This window comes from Danio aesculapii, chromosome 14, assembly GCF_903798145.1.
Source record: "Danio aesculapii chromosome 14, fDanAes4.1, whole genome shotgun sequence".
NCBI classification, from domain to species: Eukaryota; Metazoa; Chordata; class Actinopteri; order Cypriniformes; family Danionidae; genus Danio; species Danio aesculapii.
The window spans coordinates 42,777,790-42,801,678 of NC_079448.1; the positions used below are offsets into that span (position 1 = coordinate 42,777,790).

Here is a 23,889-nt window from a genome sequence, read left to right on the forward strand (position 1 = left end):
GCTCTATGCTACACTGCATAAAGCACTTTAATAATCAGAAAATGCGTTGATTTGTGACATTAATCTTAATGTAGTATTATATTTGTGAGTGTGCATCTCTTGCCTTATGTCTAAGCATAACGTATTACTCAGAACTGCGACTGAGACAGATGAGGTTGAGCTCAGCAGTGTAATTTCTCATCATAACACAACACACACACATAAATATTAATAGCGGGGTTTTTTGCTGGTGGGCATGAATCATTTTGTAGACAGAGAGGAGCCACCCATGCATGCCCAAAAACAGCATTTAAGAAAGCGCTGAGATAAACAGCGGCGCTGCAAGGCCTGGTAACAGGGAAAAGCCATATAATGCTTCTGAGACAATCAAGACAAATCAGACATTGCTTGAATCTACTCGAAGCATATTTATGGCAACTAAGGGCATCTGTAAGATTGCATTCATTAATAGAGGATAGTTAGGCTGCCTGTCAAGCCTGAGTAAACGTGTGCAAAGACTGGCTTCGACGAAGGTACAATATGGTTTGGCTGTTAATAAGAAACCAGGCCTGTTAAATATACAGCGGGGAAAGTATTGAACACGTCACCGTTTTAATCAGAAAACATAATTCTAAAGGTGCTGTTGACTTGAAATTTTTACCGCATGTTGATGATAATCAAATAAATCTATAGATGCAAACCAAACAAATCTAATTAGTTTACAAATGAGGTTATGTGTAATAAATTGAAATGACACAGGGAAAACGTATTGAACACATGAAGAAATGTAGGTGTAGAAAGGCAGTGAAAGCCCAGACAGCAGCTGAAATCTCTCAGTACTTCTTCAGCAATCCTCTGCCCTTCCTCTACTGGTGCTCCTATTGGCTGTCGCTCAAGAAATTTGCTCTTAATTTGCATAAAGTTGAAGGATTCTCAACTCTGTCACGTCGATAGATACGCCTACCTGGTCGTCAACGGTCGCTGTCTCTCACCATAGATATTTGCATTAGATGTCGCCTACGCTACTGGTGTCTGGACGGAATGCATCTATAAAGCCGCCATTTTAGTAAAGGGTAGCGCTGCTTTGAAATGAATGTGGGACCAAGGTGCAGCGGCGGCCTGGTCACCCAGAGCCAGAGTTATAAACACAAATAAACATATCTATGATCGGGAGTTTTCCCGATCATTTGTCAGTATACAAATATTTTTTTAAATTATGAAAATTATCATTTTACATGCACAGGCACTGCCGACAAAGAGCATGCGTTTGTGTGCATGGAAATGTATTATCCTCCGTCCCTGTTTAATTTGATCTAATCCGTGTCCTGAAACAAACCCCCTCTCCTGCTTTCACTTCTAATTCTAACAGAGGGAGCGATTCGTTTGTGAATGAATCTCCTTTATAAACGACTCGTGTGAACCATCGATATCCCTGCGCCTAATTGTGCATGTTCACCTTTTTATATGGTATTTATCATTTGTAATATTCAATCATTTAGGGTGGACAGTATGTATATTGAGGCACAGGCACTGTTATGTTATCAGGCACCCTTATATGTTCAAAAACTAGTCGTTACTTCACATAGTTGACAATAATACAAGTTTCTGCCACTGCAGCATCCTGTTGTCATATTTCATTTACATTGTTTGCTTTATTTTATTCAACAAAAATAGTATTTAGAGCAAGTTGGTGCTACTTTGCCTTATGGTCAGCGTACTAAGAGACTGTATTATTATCAATAACATTACTTATTAAGCACAAAAGTTCGTAACATACAAAAAAGTAAAAAATGAAATCTTGCCTATGAAATGTTTACTTGTTACTACACCCGTACACAGCGCTAAAGTCCAGCATCTGCACATTGGCTTTAGTCTTGACTAGTGCAGTTGAATGACATTTGTCCTGGGAGCACTGTATAAATTTGGCAGCGCTGTTGACGCATGCTCAGGGTCCGTATGCCATAGTATATATATCTACACTCTCAGAAAAAATGCTACAACGTTGTACCAAAAAAAGTAACAAACCCTTGTCATGGGGGCAGTACCTTTTTATGGGACAGAATTGTACCTTAAGACAAAGAAACTAATTTGTACCATTGCGGTTTGTGTCTTTAAGGACATGATTTGTACCATGGGAACCCAAAATGTACCTTTGTAAGTCAAATGTAAGTCACCCACTCTCCGCTGAAATGTGAACTCTCGCTCGTAGTGTGAATGAGGCTTAATGGCAACAGTGTAATGAACTTTACATGTGAGCAGAACTTTATACATTTAACTTAACACTAGCTAGCTAAAAATCTAAATCTGAGAAAAGACCCAATGTCATTTGTTTGTTAATGTCAATTGATATTTTATCTTATGCAATAACATCAGTTCAGTATTACTACGGATATTTGAGTAACACTGTTTCTTTCAATTTAATGTGTTGGGTGTGTGTCTGAACAGGTGTATGATCATCAATATAAAGCAGTACTGGATGGAATAGAGACCGAGGGCATGATGGAAATCCATCCATCTGAGCGCATCGAGATCTTCAGGATGGGAAACGGCACTGACGAGGTCCTGGAGGTGCACGACTTCAAGAATGTAAGGATTTATGACATACACATGAAATATTTTCATTGCTATGCGAGAGGGTCGACTCAGATTCCTGCAGAACTGCTGTCAAAATACAGACAGAGCGTTTTTTCTTTCTTTTGCTCTCCAGCTGATGATATTGAATCTCTGAAAAACACTGCGCTAAGCAAAAGCAAACTGGCAGCGATGACATCTCGCATCAGCATTCAGACACACTTGATGCTGGCCCCATCTTCTTTCTAAATTACTATGGTCAGTGGAGCACAGCCACAAAAGAGATTAGTTTCATTCAAGGCGATGCCATGGGAAACCAGAAAACAAGTGAATAGGTAAAATCATTCAAATCACATGTTGATATAAATGAAAGGGGAGTAGGAGCAGCGAGCCCTCTTCGGCACTTCTTGCAACTTCTGGCTCAGGGCAGACTTTGGAATTGATTTTTGTGAAGGAGGGATGTTGCAAGTCATTACACACACTAAAACTACAAACCATCTCCACAGAGCCGAAGGCTACAGCCCATGAATGGAAATGCAGCGGTAATGCCAAGAGAAACACAAGCAAAATCCTCTCTCTATTGTTTTAGACAAGCACTCTCGGCGTCCTCCAGAAACTTAAAAGTAATGATGAGAATTCCACAACAGCAGCTTATAGGCAAAGCCAAGGAGACGCATCGCATAGACTAAGCAAAAGCCATAAAGTGTCCTTCAGCAGGAAAGGGAATAATCTAGTCATATATTTTACTGCAATGCAAGGTAGCCGTGAATTTCCATTACATTTATTTACGGTCCAGGGATCACTGCATATACGCTGTCGTTCAAAAGTTTAGGGTCTGTCATGTTTTTTTAACAAAATATTTTTTATTCAGCAAAGGATACATTAAACGGAGCAAAAGTGACAGGTATAAGCTTTTATATTCTTACAAATGTTTTGTTATGATGATGGAGGGTAGGTCTTTCAGAACAATTATGGGTAACACTTTAGTTTAAGTAACAATTCACACTATTAAATTACTGGCTTATTACTGCAGTAGGCCCACACGGAATCTGTGCGCACAGAAATCCACAGATTTTTAGCCCATCATTGAGTGTATTTATTTATTTGTGAAAATGTGTGTAAGTTTATATTTATTCAGTTTTCAAATTAATTTCAATAGTAATATTGACTAATATGAAAGTGTTCATTTGATTTATTTACAATACAGTTTGTAAAGTAATAATTTCTCTCTTTTTTTTAGATATATTAAATGAGAGATTTGCTTTGTTTACCAGACAAGAGGATCTAGATGGATTTGCATTGTAAACATTAAATAAAAGTTAAAAAGGTGTTAAGTTTTATTTCATATATTAAGTTTTTGGTTTTGATACTCCCAAAATAATTCCGCAAAAATCCACAGATTCTTTACAAAATTCTTAGTAGAAATAGCAAAAAATATCCACAGATTCTCTCTGGCCCTACTTATACCTACACTGTAAAACCCAAAAAGTTAAGGTAACTCAAACCATTTGAGGAAACCGATTGCAACAAACCATTTAAGTTCTAATGAGTACTGTGAACTTAATCCATTTGAGTAAATGAAGCAATTTGAGCACAGTAAACCCCAATAAATGAAGACAACTCAAACCAACTGAGTACTGTAAAACCCAATAAGTTAAGGCAACTCAAACTGTTTGAGGAAAACGATTGCTACAAACCATTTGAGTTAAAAAAAAACTAATCTATATGAGTCCTGTGAACTTACTCCTTTTAAGTTGAAGTAATGAGGTATTTAATCAACTCATTACCTTCAACACTGAGTTCAAAACTCTTTTCAAATGAGTAGAATTAACTTTCAGTCAATTTTGAGTTAACTGCACTCATTTCATTTGATAAAGTTGACTGTTGGGTTTTACAGTGTAACTATTATGAAGATATTAACTGTTTATTAGTGTTTATATGATCTTAATCTACACACCTATCCTAATCCTACATGATACAATTAGTAAGCAACTAATTAGTTGTTTATTTAATTAAACGTCTTGATTAATGATTTGTTAATTGTGAAAATTGTACCTTAAATGAAGGTGAGATCAAATACTAACATAAACTATTATTAATATATCAATGTAATTCTTAGCAACATTCTTGATGTCATTCAAATAACACTTTTTTTTTTTATAAGTTACTCTATTACTTTTGCTGAAACACTTCTACAACAAAACAGAGATCAAATTCTGTTTAACCCATAGACCTTCCATTTCAAATACATTTACAACATAAAAAAGGGATGTCAGGGACATGGGTTAAATCTGGTTAAATAAATACAGCATGAAAAAGCTAAATTCTATAAAACCTTGAACATAATGATGAAAACTGCTGAAAAGAGCTTGCATAACAGGAAGAAATTACATTTAAAATATGTTAAAGTGAAAAACAGTCCTTTTAAATATATATTTTACGGTCCCTTTTAGAATATTCTCATATTTTGAACACATTGAGAAGTACACCTGCACTGTTTATAAAATGTAATAGATTAGTGCAATAACAAGTTATGCACCTCTTGCTTTTAAGTAGACTGTTGCCATATGTTGCTATAGATAATATTACTGAGCATGAGATTTCTTTCAAAAACATTTCAAAAAGATCTTATATACTGTACACTGAAAAAAATGGGTGATTCCTTTGATTTACATTTTTTTTAAGTGAAATGGTTGTAAACAATTTATTTGGGCTGAATTTAAACAAACAAATTTAGTTGAACATTACTAAATTTAATTAGTTTGTTTAAATTCAACACATATTCACAGACATATTTTTTTTCGGTGTACATACCTCAAGCTTTTGAATTCATACCTCAAGCTTTTGCAGTGCATCCATATGGTTCATGTATTTAAAAATCGCACAACTGTGTTCCTTCTAACTTCAATGTGACTTAATTTCCCTTACAAACTTTCACACAATTGCCCTTTTTATTTTTTAGGTGCATAAAAAAACCTTTCACACATACCAAAGTAGAAATCAGCCGTAAAATAAAACAAAACATTTCCTAATGCTCAAATGGGACAGTTTTACAGCAATCGCTGTAGTTGGAGAAGTGTCTGAGTGTAAGGCTTAAATGATTTTCCCAATAATCACCATCTCTGTCCATCAGCGTAGGGAATAACAATGATTAGTTTGTCCTACAGGAAGACAAGATGAGCTCTCTTACCGCCCATTTGATGATACGAAAGGTCGGTAAAGAAGCAGGGGGAATATCCTAACAAAGTCAAAGTCCGTTTATAACATCCTAATACAGAAACAGTATACGGCCAGGGTCGGTTTCCCAGACACAGATTAAGTCTGATCTTAGATCTTGTAATGTTGTTAACAGCGATTCTTCGGCGCTAATTCGCTTTAGTGCCAGCCCTTGACTTCACCTGCATTCAGAAAGCAATATTTGTTGTCTCTCAAAGCGATCACTGGCAGAAACAGGTGCGGGCATCTACACGCGAGTGACGTGCCAATGATTGGAGCGCCGCTTCTTTGCCCTCTCTGCCAATTGCATCATTCAGTGCTTCCATTCGAATAATTGTCTCAGAGCATGCACACATTTAATCTGGCTAATGGGAAAGCTGTACTTCAACACTCTTTCTTAAATGACATTCTTTTCCTATTTTTTATCCCTTTAATGAAGAGTCTCTCCATTTTCCAGTTGACCAGGCTCAGCAATAAATGCATTTCATCAAGAGATATGCGTGCAAAAGCAAGCCATTACCAGAAATTGAGGCGTAATTTGTCACAGTGATTTTAGGCACAAACAATACAATTTTTTTGTGCTTCTCCCCTTATAAACCAGTGAGCTTGGGTGGAAATGAAAATTGTTATATGAGAGAACAACAACTCCATTAATGCTTTGGAAATAATTCAGCTCAGGCTGCATCACACTCTGCCTCACTTGCCGTATGCTACAACAGCAAATAAGGATTACCTAATGTATTCCCGAATGCAGACAGAGATATTGTTTTTATCCTTCCGAGTGAAGAGTCTGTAACGCGATAGCCTTTATTTCCCTTTCGAAGACTACTTCCAGACAGTAAAGCACTGAGAACTTTCTTCAGACGCTCCTGCTGAAATGGCTTTTTCTCTTTTCAAGTGTAAAGCAACAAATTCTGTATGGCAGACCATCAGCTGTGGCTTTCAGGAAAAAAGCTCCTCACTTCACCAAACAGATTAGCTTCGCAACACAGAACATAAGTGCTGCAAATCAATGGGCTTTGCCTACATATAATCATGGCTTCGGCGGTATACCTCTGTGCTGGCTGGTGTTGTATACCAATAATCTTGAATTAGCTGGGAAATGATTCCTGTAGCTTTAGTTATATAACACGTGTTATATCTGTGCTCGGCTCAAAAGCCTTTGAGTGTCTGAGAGTATGTAAGGTCAACAGCTGATTTTATTTAAACTGTAGATTTAATAGTTAATCATTATCATCTGTGTCTTTCCAGGGCATCATGGGCATCCGCTTTGCCAAGCACCAGAGATGTTATATCAGAGGTCAAACCAAGGAGCTGCCCAAGCTGGATACAAAGACTGTTGATGTTGAGGTATTACAATCTGGCCATATGAGCTTGCTTCTGACACAATTTTCATTCAGTTTGTAAACTTTTGCAGGTCAATTTGGCATGTTTATGTTATGATTTGATGCAGTTGTCCAGAAACAAAAAGAAAACAAAATCAAGAAATTAAAAATATGTGTTTGCTATCTTTTGCTAGCTAAACTAAGGTATATTAGTGTTATTATTATGATTATTTTGGTCACTTTATTTTGATGGTCCATTACATTGCATCTATATGCCAACTAATTCTCATTAGATTATAAGTAGACTGTTAGGTCTGGGTTGGGGTTAATGTAAGTTGACATGTACTTGCAAAGTTTCTTATTGTCAATTAAATGTCTGTTGAAGGAGCAGTATTAACAGATATTAAGCAGAAAGTTTACTAATACTCAAATGGACCATCAAAATAAAGTGTTACCAAAATATAATTACTTTATTTAAATATTTTTATGAAAAATTATGCAACTACTATTGTTAACATTTTATCGTTCTTTCAAATTTGTGTGTGTGCTTATTTAAGTGGTTTCCATGGATATGAAATTGCACGACATGGGTCAGGCCCGTAGCCAGGGGGAGTTCGGGTGGTTCAAAAGACCCACTCCTCCACAGCTAAAGTCTAGAATTTGGCCCCTACATAAGCTCATGTGTCTCATTTTTGACTCCTATACCATCATAAATTGTGAAAATAACCAACAGAGGAAGGCTTTAAGACAAATTTAACTTTTAACCATTCATTGAGGAAAATTAAATGGGCTGGCCAGTTTATTTGCCTATAGGCTCCAGTTTTTAATTTTAAAACAAGTTTTAACAGATTCCTAATTGTTTTTTTTTTTGTTTTTTTATAATTGATGATAACAAATTTTCATATTTCTTTATTATTTTTTTATTATTATTATTTTTATCTCATAACATTCATTCCTTGATTTATTCATTTTCTTTTCGGCTTAGTCCCTTTATTAATCTGGTATCGCTACACCGGGATTAACCTTATCCAGCATTTGTTTTATACCACGGATGCCCTTCCAGCTTCAACCCAACCCTGGGGAAAAACTCATGCAGTCTTGCATTCACACACAAACACTAATGCCAATTTAGCTTATTCAATTCACCAGTACTGCATGCCTTTGAACTGTGGGGGAAACTGGAACACTCGGAGAAAACCCAGGCGAACACGGGGTGAACATGCAAACTCCCCACAAAAACGCCAACTGACCCAGATGGGGCTCGAACCAGCGACCTTCTTGCTGTAAGGCGATTGTGCTACCCACTGCACCACGATGACGCCAATCCCAGAACATTATTTATAAAACTGTAACAACTTAGAAGTGTATATTTACAAATGTGCATTTAAACTAAGTCAAATAGTATTGTAAGCACTTTGACAAAATTGTAGGAAAATTTTTTGGTACATCATAAAGTGTAGGCAGCACGTTTTTTTCAGACTTTAGTGTGCAAAGACTATAACTGTTTAAATAGTAAGCCATAGGTGGCACGGCGGCTCAGTGGTGAGCACTGTCACCTGACCTCACAGCAAGAAAGTCACTGGTTCAAGTCACTGTTGGACCAGTTGGAATTTCTGTGTGGAGTTTGCATGTTCTCCCTTTGTTCATGTGGCTTTCCTTTGGGTGCTCTGGTGTGCCACACAGACCAAAGACATGCGCTATAGGTGAATTGAATAAACTAAATTGGCTATAGTGTACGAGTGTGAATGTGAGTGTGTATGGGTGTTTCCCAGTACTGTGTTGAGACTGGAAGGGAATTCGCTGCGTAAAACATATGTTGGCTAAGTTAGCAGTTCATTCTGCTGTGGCGACCCCTGATAAATAAGGGACTAAGCTGAAGCAAAATTAATGAATAAATGGTAAGCCACATAAGCTAAATTCTAAACATAATACAAGGGTTAAAACAGAGGGAAAAATCATGAATTCTGCACAAGAGTTAATCAGAATGCGAAAATGAAACTTCGACCATCACCATTTATTTGCAATCCACCTAACCAGCAAAGCCACGTCGACCCCCTCAACCCACCCCCTCCATCTCATCATCCCCTCCAGCATTTTCCACAAAAGTATAAACTTGGGTCTCCTGTGGCCGTGAATCCATCCGAAAGTCCACAATCCCATAACCCCTTTGTGGCACACATCAAATGGTGTTTGCTGTCAATCCTGAACTAATATTAATTTTTAATCATCTCCTCTGAAGCCTCGGCCCAAATAGCCTTAAGGAGAGAGAGAGAGAGAGGGGTCCTTGGGAAAGGTAAGCCATTAAAATGGTATTTGAAGATGTTTGCTCCGTAAATTTCACTTGACTCAGGGCTGAAGTGATTCATCTCTGTTCTCCTGCTCTAATGGCTGTCTGTGATGCTCGGCTAGAGTGATGGGCCAAATTCTATCAATCAAACATCCAATTTATCGGTGTCATGGAGAATGGCAGGCGGCATTCGCATGTGCTAAACTCTCTTTCCTTCGCAGTTCATATCGAGAAGAGGGAGGGCACCAAAGTCGGATTGGTATTAAAAACACGCTGATCTATTGTTGTCGCAAGTTCCCCGACATCCTCTTTGACTTCTAGAACAGAAGGTATTGCAGGCAGAAACAGCCTGCGCGTTCTCTCCCACATCGTTTTAATGTCTAATCCATATTTACAGATACTAATTGCGAAGCAAACGCCATATGTCGCTGCCATTTCTCCCTTTTCTTGCTCATTGTGAAACCTAATTAGATTTTTCGGCTAAGCTTTATTTCACAGATGTGAAATCAATCAGAGTTGGCCAGGGCTGAAGCAGTGGGGCTGGATAGAGAGAGAGAGCGATGCGCCTGCTTCTCGAGGGGCGACGGGGACACATGGTGCACGATGGAGCAAGCTGTTTGTGCCATAAAGACGCAGCTAACCTGGTGAACATTCGCACAAATGATCTCTCATTTATTGGATAAACAGACTTAAGATTGCGAAATGCTAAAAATGCGAGCTCTGGGCTTCACGCAAGTTATTCAAGCTTGCTAACCGTCTATTTGCATTCCTGCTTCCTCTAAATCTTTGATTTGCTTACATACATACCATCATGGAGGCCAGAGATAAATCAGAATGCTACAGAAACCAAAGGAGAGAGGGAGAGAGAGAGAGAGAGAGCGAGAGAGAGAGAGAGAGAGAGAGAGAGAGAGAGAGAGAGAGAGAGAGAGATTAATTGAATTTAAAGTGCCTTTTATTACAAGTCTCTCATTTTTAACATACACTAACTGGCCACTTTATTGGGTACACCTGTCCAACTGCTCAATGACACACATTTCTAATCAGCCAATCACATGGCAGCAACTCAATCCATTTAGGCACGGAGACATGGTCAAGACGATCTGCCGCAGTTCAAACCGAGCATCAGAATGGGGAAGAAATGTGATTTAAATGACTTTGAACGTGGCATGGTTATTGGTGCGAGACGGACTGGTCTGAGTATTTCAGAAACTGCTGATCTACTGGGATTTTCACTTGCAACCATCTCTAGGGTTTACAGAGAATTGTCCAAAAAAAGAGAAAATATCCAGTGAGCGGCAGATCTGTGGGCGCAAATGCCTTGTTGATGCCAGAGGTCAGAGGACAATGGGAAGAGTATCTCTGAACGCAAAACACATGGAACCTCGAGGCAGATGGGCTACAACAGAAGAAGACCACACCAAGTGCCACTCCTGTCAGCTAAGAACAAGAAACTGAGGCTTCAATTCATACAGGCTCACCAGAATTGGACAATAGAAGATTGGAAAAATGTTGCCTGGTCTAATGAGTCTTGACTTCTGCTGCGACATTCGGATGGTAGGTTCAGAATTTGGTGTCAACAACATAAAACATGGATCCATCCTGCCTTGTATCAAAGGTTCAGGCTGGGGGTGGTGGTGTAATGTGTGGGGGATATATTATTGGCCCATTTGAACCAAGTGAGCATGGTGTCAATGTATTGTTGCTGACCATGACCCTTTATGACCACAGTGTACCCATCTTCTGCTACTTTCTGCAGGATAATGCACCATGTCATAAAACACAAATCATCTCAGACTGGTTTCTTGAACATGAATATGAGTTCATTGTACTCAAATGTACTCAATAGTCACCAGATGTTAATCCAATAAAGCACCTTTGGGATGTGGTGGAACGGGAGATTCACATCATGGATGTGCAGCCAACAAATCTGCAGCAACTGCATGATCCTATCATGTCAATATGGAGCAAAATCTCTGAGGAATATTTCCAGTACCTTGTTAAATCTATGACACAAAAAGGGGTCCAACCCGGTACTAGTAAGGTGTACCTAATAAAGTGGCCGGTGAGTGTACATGTTTCAATTAGTCAAACTTTGAAACTTAAAAATATATATATCATCAAACAAGATAAACTAAGATTTTGTCTCAAAAGCTAGTCCTTCATTACCACTACGTCTTTCCCTGACAATCTTTCAACCTTATTTTTCCCGCTTACATACAGTGCAGTACTGTGGATGCCAGGAGTTGGCATGTAAATCTATTTCTTTTAACAAATTTAAAGCCAAAAAGACAGAGACAGAGAGAGAGAACGAGAAAGAGAGAGAGAAGCAGGCATTCTGTCCAAGGTTGTGAGCATGTAAAAGAAGTAGAGGTTAAAATCCCCATTATTAGCTCCAAGTGCAGCTGAGCCGCAGGGCATGTGACTGTGGTCCCAGAGCTAGCTGCCTTAACACGCTTCACCACAAAACAATGCTGGCTGAGGAGAAACTGCATGCCACTGATAAGGAATAAAGCAGCCTGCGAGCACGACCAGGTGACAAGCAGAAATTGTATGCCACCAGTTTGTTTACCATTTTCAATTTATTTAGTCTGGGAAATGATGAAAGCAGTAATCCCTGAACTTCCCACTGGTCTCCAACTGCCCACACGTCTCCAATGAAATCACGACCCATCTTGCCACAAGATCCTTGTGTCTCAGGATTTTAAAATTTTTTTTAATACTGATGCACCCACTTACTCCCCATATAGAAATCTGATACATGGAAATGTATGCAAATGACATATATGACTAATATTTGGATATCACAAATATAAAATATATATCATATACAGTATGCAACATATATTATGAAATTGCAAAAATGGGCATTTAATTTTTTTTTAATACTGTATGTACATATATGTTCAAATATACTGCCCAAAAAATAATAAAGGGAACAAACAACACAATGTAATTCCAACTGTTTCCTTTATTTTTTTGAGTAGTATATATTAGATATAATATGTTCAAAACACCTGTCCTGAAACACTTAACGGTTTCCTTTACTTAAGATAACCAAATAATATAAAACATCCTTGAATTAATCTCTTAAATAAACAAGTTAAATAAATAGATTTTTGAAAATGAAACAAACAAAAACGAAATGAAAGAACTAAGAACTGAAACCAGCTTAAATGTTTGCGAAGTGTTGTAGTAATGCACAATTGTTAGTCATTCATTCATTCATCCATTCATTTTCTTTTCGGCTTAGTCCCTTTATTAATCTGGGGTCACCACAGCAGAATAACCGCCAACTTATCCAGCATGTTTTTACGCAGTGGATAACCTTCCAACCGCAACCCATCACTGGGAAACATAAATACACACTAATTTACACACATACACTACGGACAATTTAGCCTACCCAGTTCACCTGTACTGCATGTCTTTGGACTGTGGGGGAAACCGGAGCACCCGGAGGAAACCCACACGAACGCAGGGAGAACATGCAAACTTCACACAGAAACACCAACTGACCCAGCTTTGGCTCGAACCAGGATCTTTTTGCTGTGAGGCGACAGCACTACCTACTGCGCCACTGCGTCGCCCTGTTAGTCATTTATTTAAACTATATTAAAGTAAATTACAACCTGTATCTTATCATTCATTTTGGCTTTAACAGTTTATTGATAACTAACATAATCAAAGAACATTTAACTGAGCTCTGTGAAAAGTTGTGTATGTTGGTCTACAGTCAAAAATGTATTATTGTGGCTGTGGCAATTCGGCAATACTGTGTCTAAAATAAAACTATTTCTTTTATCATAAAACAAGACCCTTATCCCAGGTGCAGCATTGTATTAAGCCGCCTTTCCACTGCACATGACTTTTGGACACGACTGTCAGAATATGCCCCCTTGTGGCAGTTGCACAGAATTTTCAGTTTTGTCGCGCACCATGGGAGAGAAGCTGTTCTCGTAGTGTCCGAAATAAAGGAGTACAAAAGCAAGAGCCTTTATTCTCTGTGCGTTCACCATGGTTAAATGAATGCAATACTAGGAACTCATAGATCGCTAAAAAACTTGGGAAGAATGTAGAGACAACATAATAATTTTTTTTATTATTACTCATTTATGAATAGAATTTTTTCTTAATATAGACTTTTTACTGATTCAAAAAATAAAGAAAAAAAAAACTCTCATAGAACTCGCATGGACCTGCTTGGACAACACTAAAATACATCACATCTGGTCAGCCGGTCGCATACAGTCTAGTCGCAGGAGTTCAAATATCTCAACGTATCCGCAGCTCAAATCCGATCCAAAGTTTCTGCATATGAAGATGATCGGAACTCCACGCAGCTCCTGGACACCTCTCCATAGGAAATAAATGACTTCCGGTCTGTCGCTTGTCATGTGCAGTTAAAAGGAGCCTTTAGATTTTAGCAAATATAAACAAAACATGGAGAAAAAAAACTCCACCTTCCACGGAGAAACAGTCGGTCATCGAGTCCTCCGCCTTCAGAATTGGCCACTACTGAGAATGAAGCTCGGCTGCCACCTACTGGTAATGTATTTCCTGAGTCAGAGAATTTTTAGTGCTGCAGCTAACCGTGGTTAGTCATGGCGTTCTGTTCCCTGAGATGCTCATTTCTAAAAGCCACATCTTTATGTTAGATTTTGTGTGTGTGTTCATTTATGGCTATATACAAACAGCTGCTTGATCAACATCATCATCATTCAGCTTTTAAAATCTTAAAAATTCATTCATTCATTCATTTTCCTTCAGCTTAGTCCTTATTTCAGAAGTCGCCACAGTGGAAATAACCGCAACTATTCCAGCATTTGTTTTTCCAGCGGATGCTCTTCCAGCTGCAACCCAGTACTGGAAGCCAGAAACACCCATACACTCTCACTCACTCATACATTATGGCCAATTTAGTTTACTCAATTCACCTATAGCGCATGTCTTCGGGCTATGGGGAAACCGGAGCACCCGGAGGAAACCAGCACAGAGAGAATATGCAAACTCTACACAGAAATGCCAACTTCCTGTGTGGTTACAGTGTTAACCACTGAACCACCATGCTGCCAATCTTAAGAATGTTTTGTATTTTTATTAAATATATAAATCTAGATTTAGCATGAGGATTTAGCACACCTGTCTATATTTTAAAAAAGAGAGATCATCTTAAGTGAATCATCGTCTTTGGCATTTAAATGCCTGATTCATTAGGATTCTTGGCATTAAAAAGTTAGAAAACCTCTGGTCTAGCCAAAGAAATCTATCCAAAAGCATTCCCATTCACTTGTCTGACTGCTGAAGGACTTTTTGAAGAATGTGATCTGAATTCAGAAATTTGTTCAGAATTGAGCAAATTACCTATTTTTTTTCTGCAAGGACACATTAAATCAAACGATAAGACATTTATAATTTAACAAAATATGTATGTGCTGTACAGAATTACCACATACTAGGGCTGCACAATATATGGTTTTGGCATCAATATCACAACGTGTGTGTCCGCAATGGTCACATCGCAGGATATGCAATGTTAAGTTAGTATTGTAGTCAATCAACAATTCAGAATACATGAGATTTGTGGAGTTATTGCAACATATAACCATAACAGAGTAAATCTTATCATTTGCATGTGTTTTAAAGACACTTCCAGACAGTGTTCGGGCACAATAACATAAAACATTTGTAACTTCAATGAATTACTGATTTATTAAAGAGCCCCTATTATGTTTTTTTTTTTTTTTTTAAACCTTCAATGCAGTGTGTAGCACAGCTCTAAGTGAAGTGAAATATCCAGCTAAGGCTTAATCTGAAAGTGCAAATAAATTTATAAATATTAATTTATCTATAAAAAAAGTTGACTCATAGTGGTTCCAATGAATCGCAAAGGTAACGTGCCGGCGTGACGTCGATATGGACCTTAAGCCCCACCCATTTGCTGCGTATGCAGACCTGGGAAAATTAAAACCCCCAGCCCCGCTCACAAACTTTGTAGCAGATCCCGGGTGAATCATGTCGCGAAGACGCTGTCCTCTGAAGTGTGATGAAAATTTAGTGTTATTTTCCCTACACAAAGATGAGGCTGTGAAGAGTCAGTGGTTGAAGTTTATTTTTGCAAAAATGCCTCAGCATTATAGCCCCATCCTTGTGCTTTGTTTCCATCATTTTTCTGACAAGGGCTTCAGCAATCAACACGCTTACAACGGGGGATTCGTCGGTCGTTTGTTAAAGGAAGAATCAGAAAAGACTAATGATGTATGGGACTTTGTCAGAACTTGACAGGAACTTTAAAGTACAGAGTTCATGGATCGGTTTCTTCCTCCATTTCACAAGTGTAAGTAAGTGCGATTAAAATGGTTGCCTCCTTGTTTAACTGCATTGCTTCAATGCACTCCTGCATTGGGCTCACAAATACAACTTGCACTCTGACTACTTGTTGATAAGCCGTGCTGGGCATTTCTTTCTGGCCCCGTTTACACTATCAGGTCTTGATCCCCAATTCCGGTTTTGTTGCCTATATCTGATTTTTTTGCCTGTCCATTTACATGTTCTTTTGATTGTGACCCATATCTGATTAATGTGTTTACACTTGCCATACAATTTACGATGTCGTGCATGCTAAGGAGGGGTTTGGGAACAAATAAATCGCTGAACGAATCATATGGGAGTCATCAGGGTAATTAGGTAAAAATGAATGCATATTATAAGACAATGAAAGTGTTTTGTTTTTTTTATCTTGCATGCATATTAGCCTGTTGTTGGAGACCCCAAAACCAAAATATGACCTTTTATAATGCATAATAGGGGCTCTTTAATACAATGAAAACTATACATTGTTATTTTACATTGCTACATTTTTGTATTTCAATACTGTTTGACTCTCCGGAAAACGACAAAATCAACCAATCTAAATGAATGATTTTTCACAAATGGAGTTGTTCAAGCCATCTGGTAAATTTTTTTTCATATCGCAATATATATTTCAGCAAAACAAAATATCTCAATTTCAGATTTTTCCAACATAGTGCAACCTAGCGCATACATCTTTTGTTTTAACTTTATTTTAAAAAAGAATACCATGAATATCGTATGATGAAGCATATTAAGCAGCATGATGATCATGTCAGCCTGAAGACCAAAGTAATGGCTGCTGAAAATCCAGATTTTTATTACAAGAATAAATTAGTTTTAAAATATTAAACTTATTTAATAAAACTAATAAATAATACAACTGTCATAATATTGCAGTTTTTGCTGTATTCTCATACCACATAAGCCACTTCGTTCAACTTCAACTTCCTGACACCAAACATTTGAATGGTAGATACCAAATTTAAATTATAATGGAGCTACAAAAAAGTCATGCTAATGGCGTCGTTCACTAATACCTTTCCTCCTCTCAAAGACATAAGAAAAATATTTTTATATTATGTTTCAAGAGCCCTTCAAAATGGCTGTAAAAATGTCTACTATGATACAGTTAAATATTTATATACTTGCTCTAAGCTACATCTGAATAGCCACCGATGCAGAAAATGATACTGTAATTTCAGCATCGACCAGCAGGAGTCACACTCTCTGGGCCACGCTAACCAGCAAAGCCTTAACCCTTTGGTCAAGACATAATTCAGCTTTGCTCTTTTCACTTCAGTGCCTCTTCCGCAACCTTTAGATGTCTCAAGAGAAACAACCCTTATACATACACAGCTAATTTCTCCAAAAATGTGATGGAATGTAGCAGGATCACTGCCCTAACCTTTGTTTACTCGTATAAAAGGCACGCTTTGCTTGAGCAGCCGAGAAGGCCAATTAAAGCGCTCTGTTTGCACCGCTGGCCCTAGTTTTAATTTTAGGCTAAAACAGCATCCTTCGCTGCTTGAGTCATGCAGGCTGTCCTCCTAGTCATCATTAGTTTAGCGTGATTTGAGGGAGAGAGGGCCGGAGCGGTGAAACTGTCTCAAAGGCACAAAGAGTGAAGCTTTTAATCAGGCGGAACTGGAACCGCTACAGGTCAGTGCTGTGTCACTTCCCAACAAACAAGAAGCGGCACCGAAAATGACTTCTAATAAAACAAGAGCAGCGGGATGAGGAAAAAAAGAGGGTTGAGGGAGAGCAAATGCAAGAGAAAGAGGGAAATCTAATATAAATGATAGCAGCTCAGACAATAGCCTCAGGAATCTACATCAAGCTTAACTAATGTGCAATTAAGCTTTAGACTGGGAGAAAATCACCTTGTAAAAATATTTGTCATGTGAGCCGTTTCTCTGGTCTCTGCGCTAATTAACAAGGGAACGTAGGAGAGTTTGTTTGCACTTCTATTTACACATAACTACAAGCAAAACAAACATATACCTCATGTGATTACATTACCCAAAGAAGCTTTCTAGATCTCAATTAAATCAAACTGACGCGCACTTTCGCAGTCATTATGCAACAATAATTTACTTAACAGCTCATGAACTACAGAACTAACAAATTAAGTACATTACTCTCAATACTATAATGGCTGACTGGGTGGATGCACCGCGGGATATGCGGGATTGATCGCATCAGTTCTTCCTTCTGATGCTTTTTTTTGGACTGCGGCCTTGAATTCAACAACATGTGTCTACTGTATGTTTACATCCACCTATTTTTATGCGAGGGGTAGCACGGTGGCTCAGTGGTTAGCACTGTCGCCTCACAGCAAGAAGGTTGCTGGTTTAAGTCCCGGCTGGCCCAGTTGGCATTTCTGTGTGGCGTTTGCATGTTCTCCCCGTGTTCGCGTGGATTTCCTCCAGGTGCTCCAGTTTCCCCCACAGTTCAGAGACATGCGCTATAGGGGAATTGGATAAACTAAATTGGCCATAGTGTATGAGTGCGTGTGTGAATACAAGAGTGCATGTGTGTTTCCCAGTACTTGGTTGAGGTTAGAAGGGCATCCGCTGCATAAAACATATGCTGGAATAGTTGGTGGATTATTCCGCTGTGGCGATCCCTGATAAATAAGGGACTAAGCCAAAGGAAAATGAATGAATGCATAAAAAATGCTTAATGAAACTTCATTAAGTCACGTAATTTTGCAAATAAAATGCAATAACATACGCACACAACTGGATAAACTTTGTATTCAATAAGAAAAAATGTGCATAAACTACAATGGAAACACATTTACCAAATAAACACAGTAAAAAAGTCATGTGATTTTGTTTTAAAGGCTGGAATCAAAAGCTGCTTGTGAACACACCAAACAGACGACAGAGGATGTGTATTTTCACACCTGCAGGTGGAAGTAGTCTGTTTTCTTATTCCACTAAATGAAACCAGACCTTCCGACGTGGACATGCAAAGCATAAATAAAGCAGCAGAAAAGTAGCTAAATTACAGACTTAAGTGTTCCTTCTTGACTTGAATTGTTTATTTGCTATGTTACTTCAGTTTTTTATTTTGATTTGTTGCTGAAAACCGCTTTCTTCAGCTGACTGTGATTCTACATGCTAAATACGCATGGAACACACCAAACCAACTACAATTAAAAAAAAATAAAAATTATTGATTGGATTTACTACATTTTTCAAAGGTAACTCGTGGTAAACAATTTATTTGGGCTGAATTTAAACAAAAAAATTAAGTTGAACATCACTAAATTTAATTTAATTGTTTAAATTCAGCCTATATAAATTATTGGCAACCACACTACCTGACAAAACTCTTGTCACTGATCCCAGTTGTAAGAGCAACCATTAATAACTTGACTTCTAGTTAATCATTTGGGAAAGAGGCAGAAGGTAGATTTTTCCAATGAATCTGCATCACAATCATTCCAAATACTGCAGATGACCTATTGGAACCTGCATGAACCAAAGATTCTCATAGAAATCAGTCAAGTTTGGTGAGGGAAAAATAATGGATTGGGGTTACATTCAGTATGGAGGCATGCGAGAGATCTCCAGAGTGGATGTCAACATCAACAGCCTGAGGCATCAAGACATTTGTGCTGCCCATTAATTTACAAACCACAGGAGAGGAATTACAGATTATGTGATAACACAAAATGGACTTGATGGGATGACATTAATAGACAAACCAGTGGACCAACCACATTGCACAACATCTGAATTTTTTTTAATTCCTTTAACCAAAGTCTGTCATCAAAACGGTTCTATATTATTACCTCACAGAATTGTCTTGAGCATCTGCACTCCCAAATAGTCTCATGCCTACAAAAGCCACCGCACATGCATTACGTTTTATCTTCTGAGACACTTGTTATATAAGTTACCTTATTCTTTTCAATATTTGGTGCCGGTTTATCAGTAAATGACTATTTTTATCACATTGGAGGGAAATATCACTTTATTTGCAATTTTGTAATGCAATATTCCAGTTTTGCGCATAAATCTAATTTGTATCTTTGCATGGAAACATAGCTAGTCACTTCAACCTTTAAAAGAACCGGTTTTAGCTGCAATGTAATGCGTCAACGTGGTGGAACCACATTAACACAGCAGACATGCTCTAAAGTCATAATAACCTCAAATATATTTTTGTACTCCTATTACTGTGCAAATTATAATGCAACACCATTAGTGCTTGCAGAAAAGCGCACTTTTTCACAGCTAGGAAGAAAGTAAGACTGTTTCTCAAGGAGGTACAGCTATGGTCTTTAAGAGAGGTCAAATTAAATATTTTAGCCATGGTCAGCAGTTAGTTCTCTGTTCCCTGCGGAGAGAAAGTGAAATGATCCAAGGCAATAGCATAAAGCAGAGACTCACTCCAGCTTTATCCTGCTTGGGCTGTAAGAAGGAGACTTAAGAAGGCTGCATGTGCACAAATAGAAATGTGTTTAGAAGGTATGAAAAGAATTGGGTCAGTTTCAGTCAAGTCAATGGGGCATCTGAATATCAATACTTTCCACTTCTGTATGTACCATGTATGTAAGTGTTTTAGTTATTCATTCATTCATTTTCTTTTCAGCTTAGCAACCTATCTATGGGAAACATCCATAAACACTCATTCACACACATACACTACGGACAATTTACCCTATCCAATTCAACTGTACTGCATGTCTTTGGACTGTGGGGAAAACCTGAGCATGCGGAGGAAACCCACGAGAACGCAGGGAGAACATGTAAAAATTTCACACAGAAACGCCAACTGACCCAGGCTCAAACCAGCGGCCTTCTTGTTGTGAGGCGACAGCACTATCTACTGCGCCACTGCATCTCCCTGAAGGAATTCAATAAGCTTACAGCACCTGGTATTCCCAGGCAGTCTCCCATCCAAGTACTAAGCAGGCCCAACCCTGCTTTACTTCTGAGTTTAGACGAGATCGGGCACACCCAGGGTGGTATGGCCGTAAGCTGTTTTAGTTATATTATTTTAAAAAATGAAAAAGAGTCAGTGCATAAAACAGGCTTTAAAGTAAAACAATAAAAACTCTTAATGAGTTATGTAGGATAAAATGCATTCTTCATCTTACCATGTGCAGTAAGACACAAGAAGCCAGTCATAAAGCACTCCTATCACTGACGCTTTACTTACTGCATTCATTCCAACAGAGACTGCTGCTTTCCAAAGGCTGACAGAAACATCTTTCCATAAAGCATAACATGAAAATATAATATAATATAATATAATATAATATAATATAATATAATATAATATAATATAATATAATATAATATAATATAATATAATATAATATAATATAATATAGGGTGGCGCAGTGGGTAGTGCTGTCACCTTACAGGAAGAAGATAGCTGGTTCAAGCCTCGGCTGGGTCAGTTGGCATTTCTGTGTGGAGTTTGCATGTCCTCCCTGTGTTCTCGTGGGTTTCCTCCGGGTGCTGTGCATGTGTGTGAATGAGTGTGTATGGATGTTTCCCAGTGATGGGTTGCAGCTGGAAGGGTATCTGCTACCTAAAACATGTCCTCAATAAGTTGAATAATTTTTCATTAATTGTAAACATCAACAATCGTAATCGAGTTCAAATGTTCAATTTATCAAGATTTTGATTTTAGGCCAAATAACCCAGCCCTACTCAGATCAGTCAATATTAGTCAAAAATAATATATCAGCATGTTTATCCTATGGTGGCCACCAAATCTTCTGGAAAATGTGAGAAGAGTAAACACAGTTTTAAAATCTTGAGCAAGCTTCTTAATGCAGGAAAAAGCAATATTGCAACATTTTACCTTTGAGCTAAATGTGCTAAAAAGCTTGTGCAATTAAAATGTTATTTTACCATAAGATCCGATATAAAGGTTGAAAGGTTGTCCCTCGGGTAGTACCATTTCAAAGGGACCTGTTTGTGGGTAAAATGTCTATATTTGGCACTTAAAGGTACATATTAGTGCCACAAAGTGTACACAATATTACCTAAAAGTATAAAAATGTACTTAAAAATACTGCCCCGATGTTCCATGATTTCTGAGTGTGTAATAATGTACAAAATTAAAAGATGAATAGCTGTGATCAATACATGACAGAAAGAGTATACTATTGTCCAAATATGATTGCAGCTTGTAAGCCTATATTTGTTATAAAAATAGGCTTACTAAAGACAATTATAGTGTTAATTCTAAAAAGGAACAGAGCGTTATTTTGTGGCTGGATTAACTGCATATGCAATTGTAGGATTTTCTGTTTCAGATGCAAAATCTATTCTAGTATTTTTCAACATGATTTACTAAGGTCTGTGGTAGTCGACTCGTGATTTAAAAGCCAAAAAAGCATATCCTAGTAGATTTTGTGTATGTTATGTTAGTAGATTAAACACATGATTATCATTGCATCAGCTTGTCTTCAACATTATTTGTGTTGGTCATTAAAATAGCTGTACTGTTCATTAATTTTCACATTGTATGGATCTCTCACAAAACTTCCCACTTCTATCAGCATTTCATGGTATTGGATGCTTACTTTTTTGCCCAATTTAATAAATCGGTCCTTATTTCAGTATCTTACATAGGACTGATATGCAGGGTGCGAATTACAGAGGGGGCTGGGGGATTGACTGCCTAATTAACGCTTGATCCCCCTAAAGGACATCAAAACAACATGTAAAGGGGAGTCATCTCTTTAATACTGAGAAATCATTTGCCCTGCTTTGTATTTTAAATAATTAATTCATTCAGTTTTTGTTTTTGGCTTAGTCCCTTTATTAATCAGTGGTCACCACAGTGGAATGAACCGCCAACTTATCCAGCATATGTTTTATGCAGCAGATGTCCTTCCAGCTGCAACACATTACTGGGAAACATCCATACACTCTAATTCACACACATACACAACAGACAATTTAGCTTACCCAATTCACCCATAGCACATGTCTTTGGACTTGTGGGGGAAACCGGAGCATCCAGAGAAAACCCACACGAACATGGGGAGAACATGCAAACTCCACACAGAAATGCCAACTGACCCAGCTGAGGCTCGAACCAGCGACCTTCTTGCTGTGAGGCGACACCACACAGCTATTTTAAATAATAATGTTAATAATTAAAATTAATATAAAAAATAAAATTCATAATATAAATATACATTTGACCACCCCTATAATGGTTCATACCACTGTGAATGCATAATCGTGCCATTCAGTCTGCTAGAAAAAAAAAAATTTGGGTCTGTACCGGCAGATCTAGAGCTGCATTAGAGAACTTAACTATTCACAAGACTGTTTTCTTGTAAAATAGCTGTTTGTTTCTACATATAGCCTAAAAGTAAAGTCAAATTAGATGCATAGTTTGACTTACAGTAACCTCAGAAGTAGCTAATCGGATACTGTAGGTCAGAATACACAAAATATCCCTCAAAACACTGAAACTTAAATACATTTTATAAATAAATTAGATGTAATTTAAACAAATACATACATTTGATTCACTGAAGCGTGTATTACAAAAACTAACATTACCGTTATACGTCAATGTATAATTCGCAACCTGCTGATATGGAATTACACTCCATGTGTACTGATATTGACCTTCATAGTATGGATGCCAGATCATCCATACCCATCTGGCGTACTATAAACCCTTTTGTAAGCATTACAAATCAACTTTTTTTTTCCAGGTAACTGAGAGCGGTGAAGTGGATATGCAGATGGTAGACTCTCAGATATGGATTCCAGCCGAAGAGCCCATCTCTAACAAAACATTCTTGTCAAATTCCAAGATTTGGGAGATTTGCCAAGATCTCCCCATCCACTGGATCCACCCTTCTCCTCTCAGAGGTTAGAAACAGGGCTTCACCAACTTGAAATCCAATTCAACAGTAGTAATAAGGTTTCAGAATAGCCCAAGAGTCAAGTCTGTAATTTCTTTTGCCCTCCGCTGTTTGCTTGTACTTCCCTTAGGTAGGAAGAAAAAAAATCCTTATAACACACACACACACACACACATACTAAATGTCGTAGACAATCCTCTAAAAATGTCCTAAGCAATTTGTTCATTATCTAATCAAGGATACCATAAACAACATTAAAGAAAGTTTAGTCAACAAACTAACTTTTAATTCTTTATTTT

General features: G+C 37.9%; 1 protein-coding gene and 1 non-coding gene across 2 annotated transcripts in view; one reads left to right on the forward strand and one right to left on the reverse strand.

The window, feature by feature from the left end:
* Positions 1 to 23,889, forward strand: part of tnmd (tenomodulin) — an 82,166-nt gene that overhangs the window by 42,034 nt on the left and 16,243 nt on the right. Inside the window, exons 3-5 of the mRNA XM_056472266.1 lie at positions 2,425 to 2,565; positions 7,018 to 7,116; positions 23,438 to 23,597. Of these exons, the coding sequence (XP_056328241.1) occupies positions 2,425 to 2,565; positions 7,018 to 7,116; positions 23,438 to 23,597 (400 nt within the window). The remainder of the gene's footprint in view (positions 1 to 2,424; positions 2,566 to 7,017; positions 7,117 to 23,437; positions 23,598 to 23,889) is intronic.
* Positions 20,606 to 20,724, reverse strand: LOC130241277 (5S ribosomal RNA). Its single transcript, XR_008838844.1, has one exon. It is a non-coding gene; the product is annotated as a 5S ribosomal RNA (ribosomal RNA).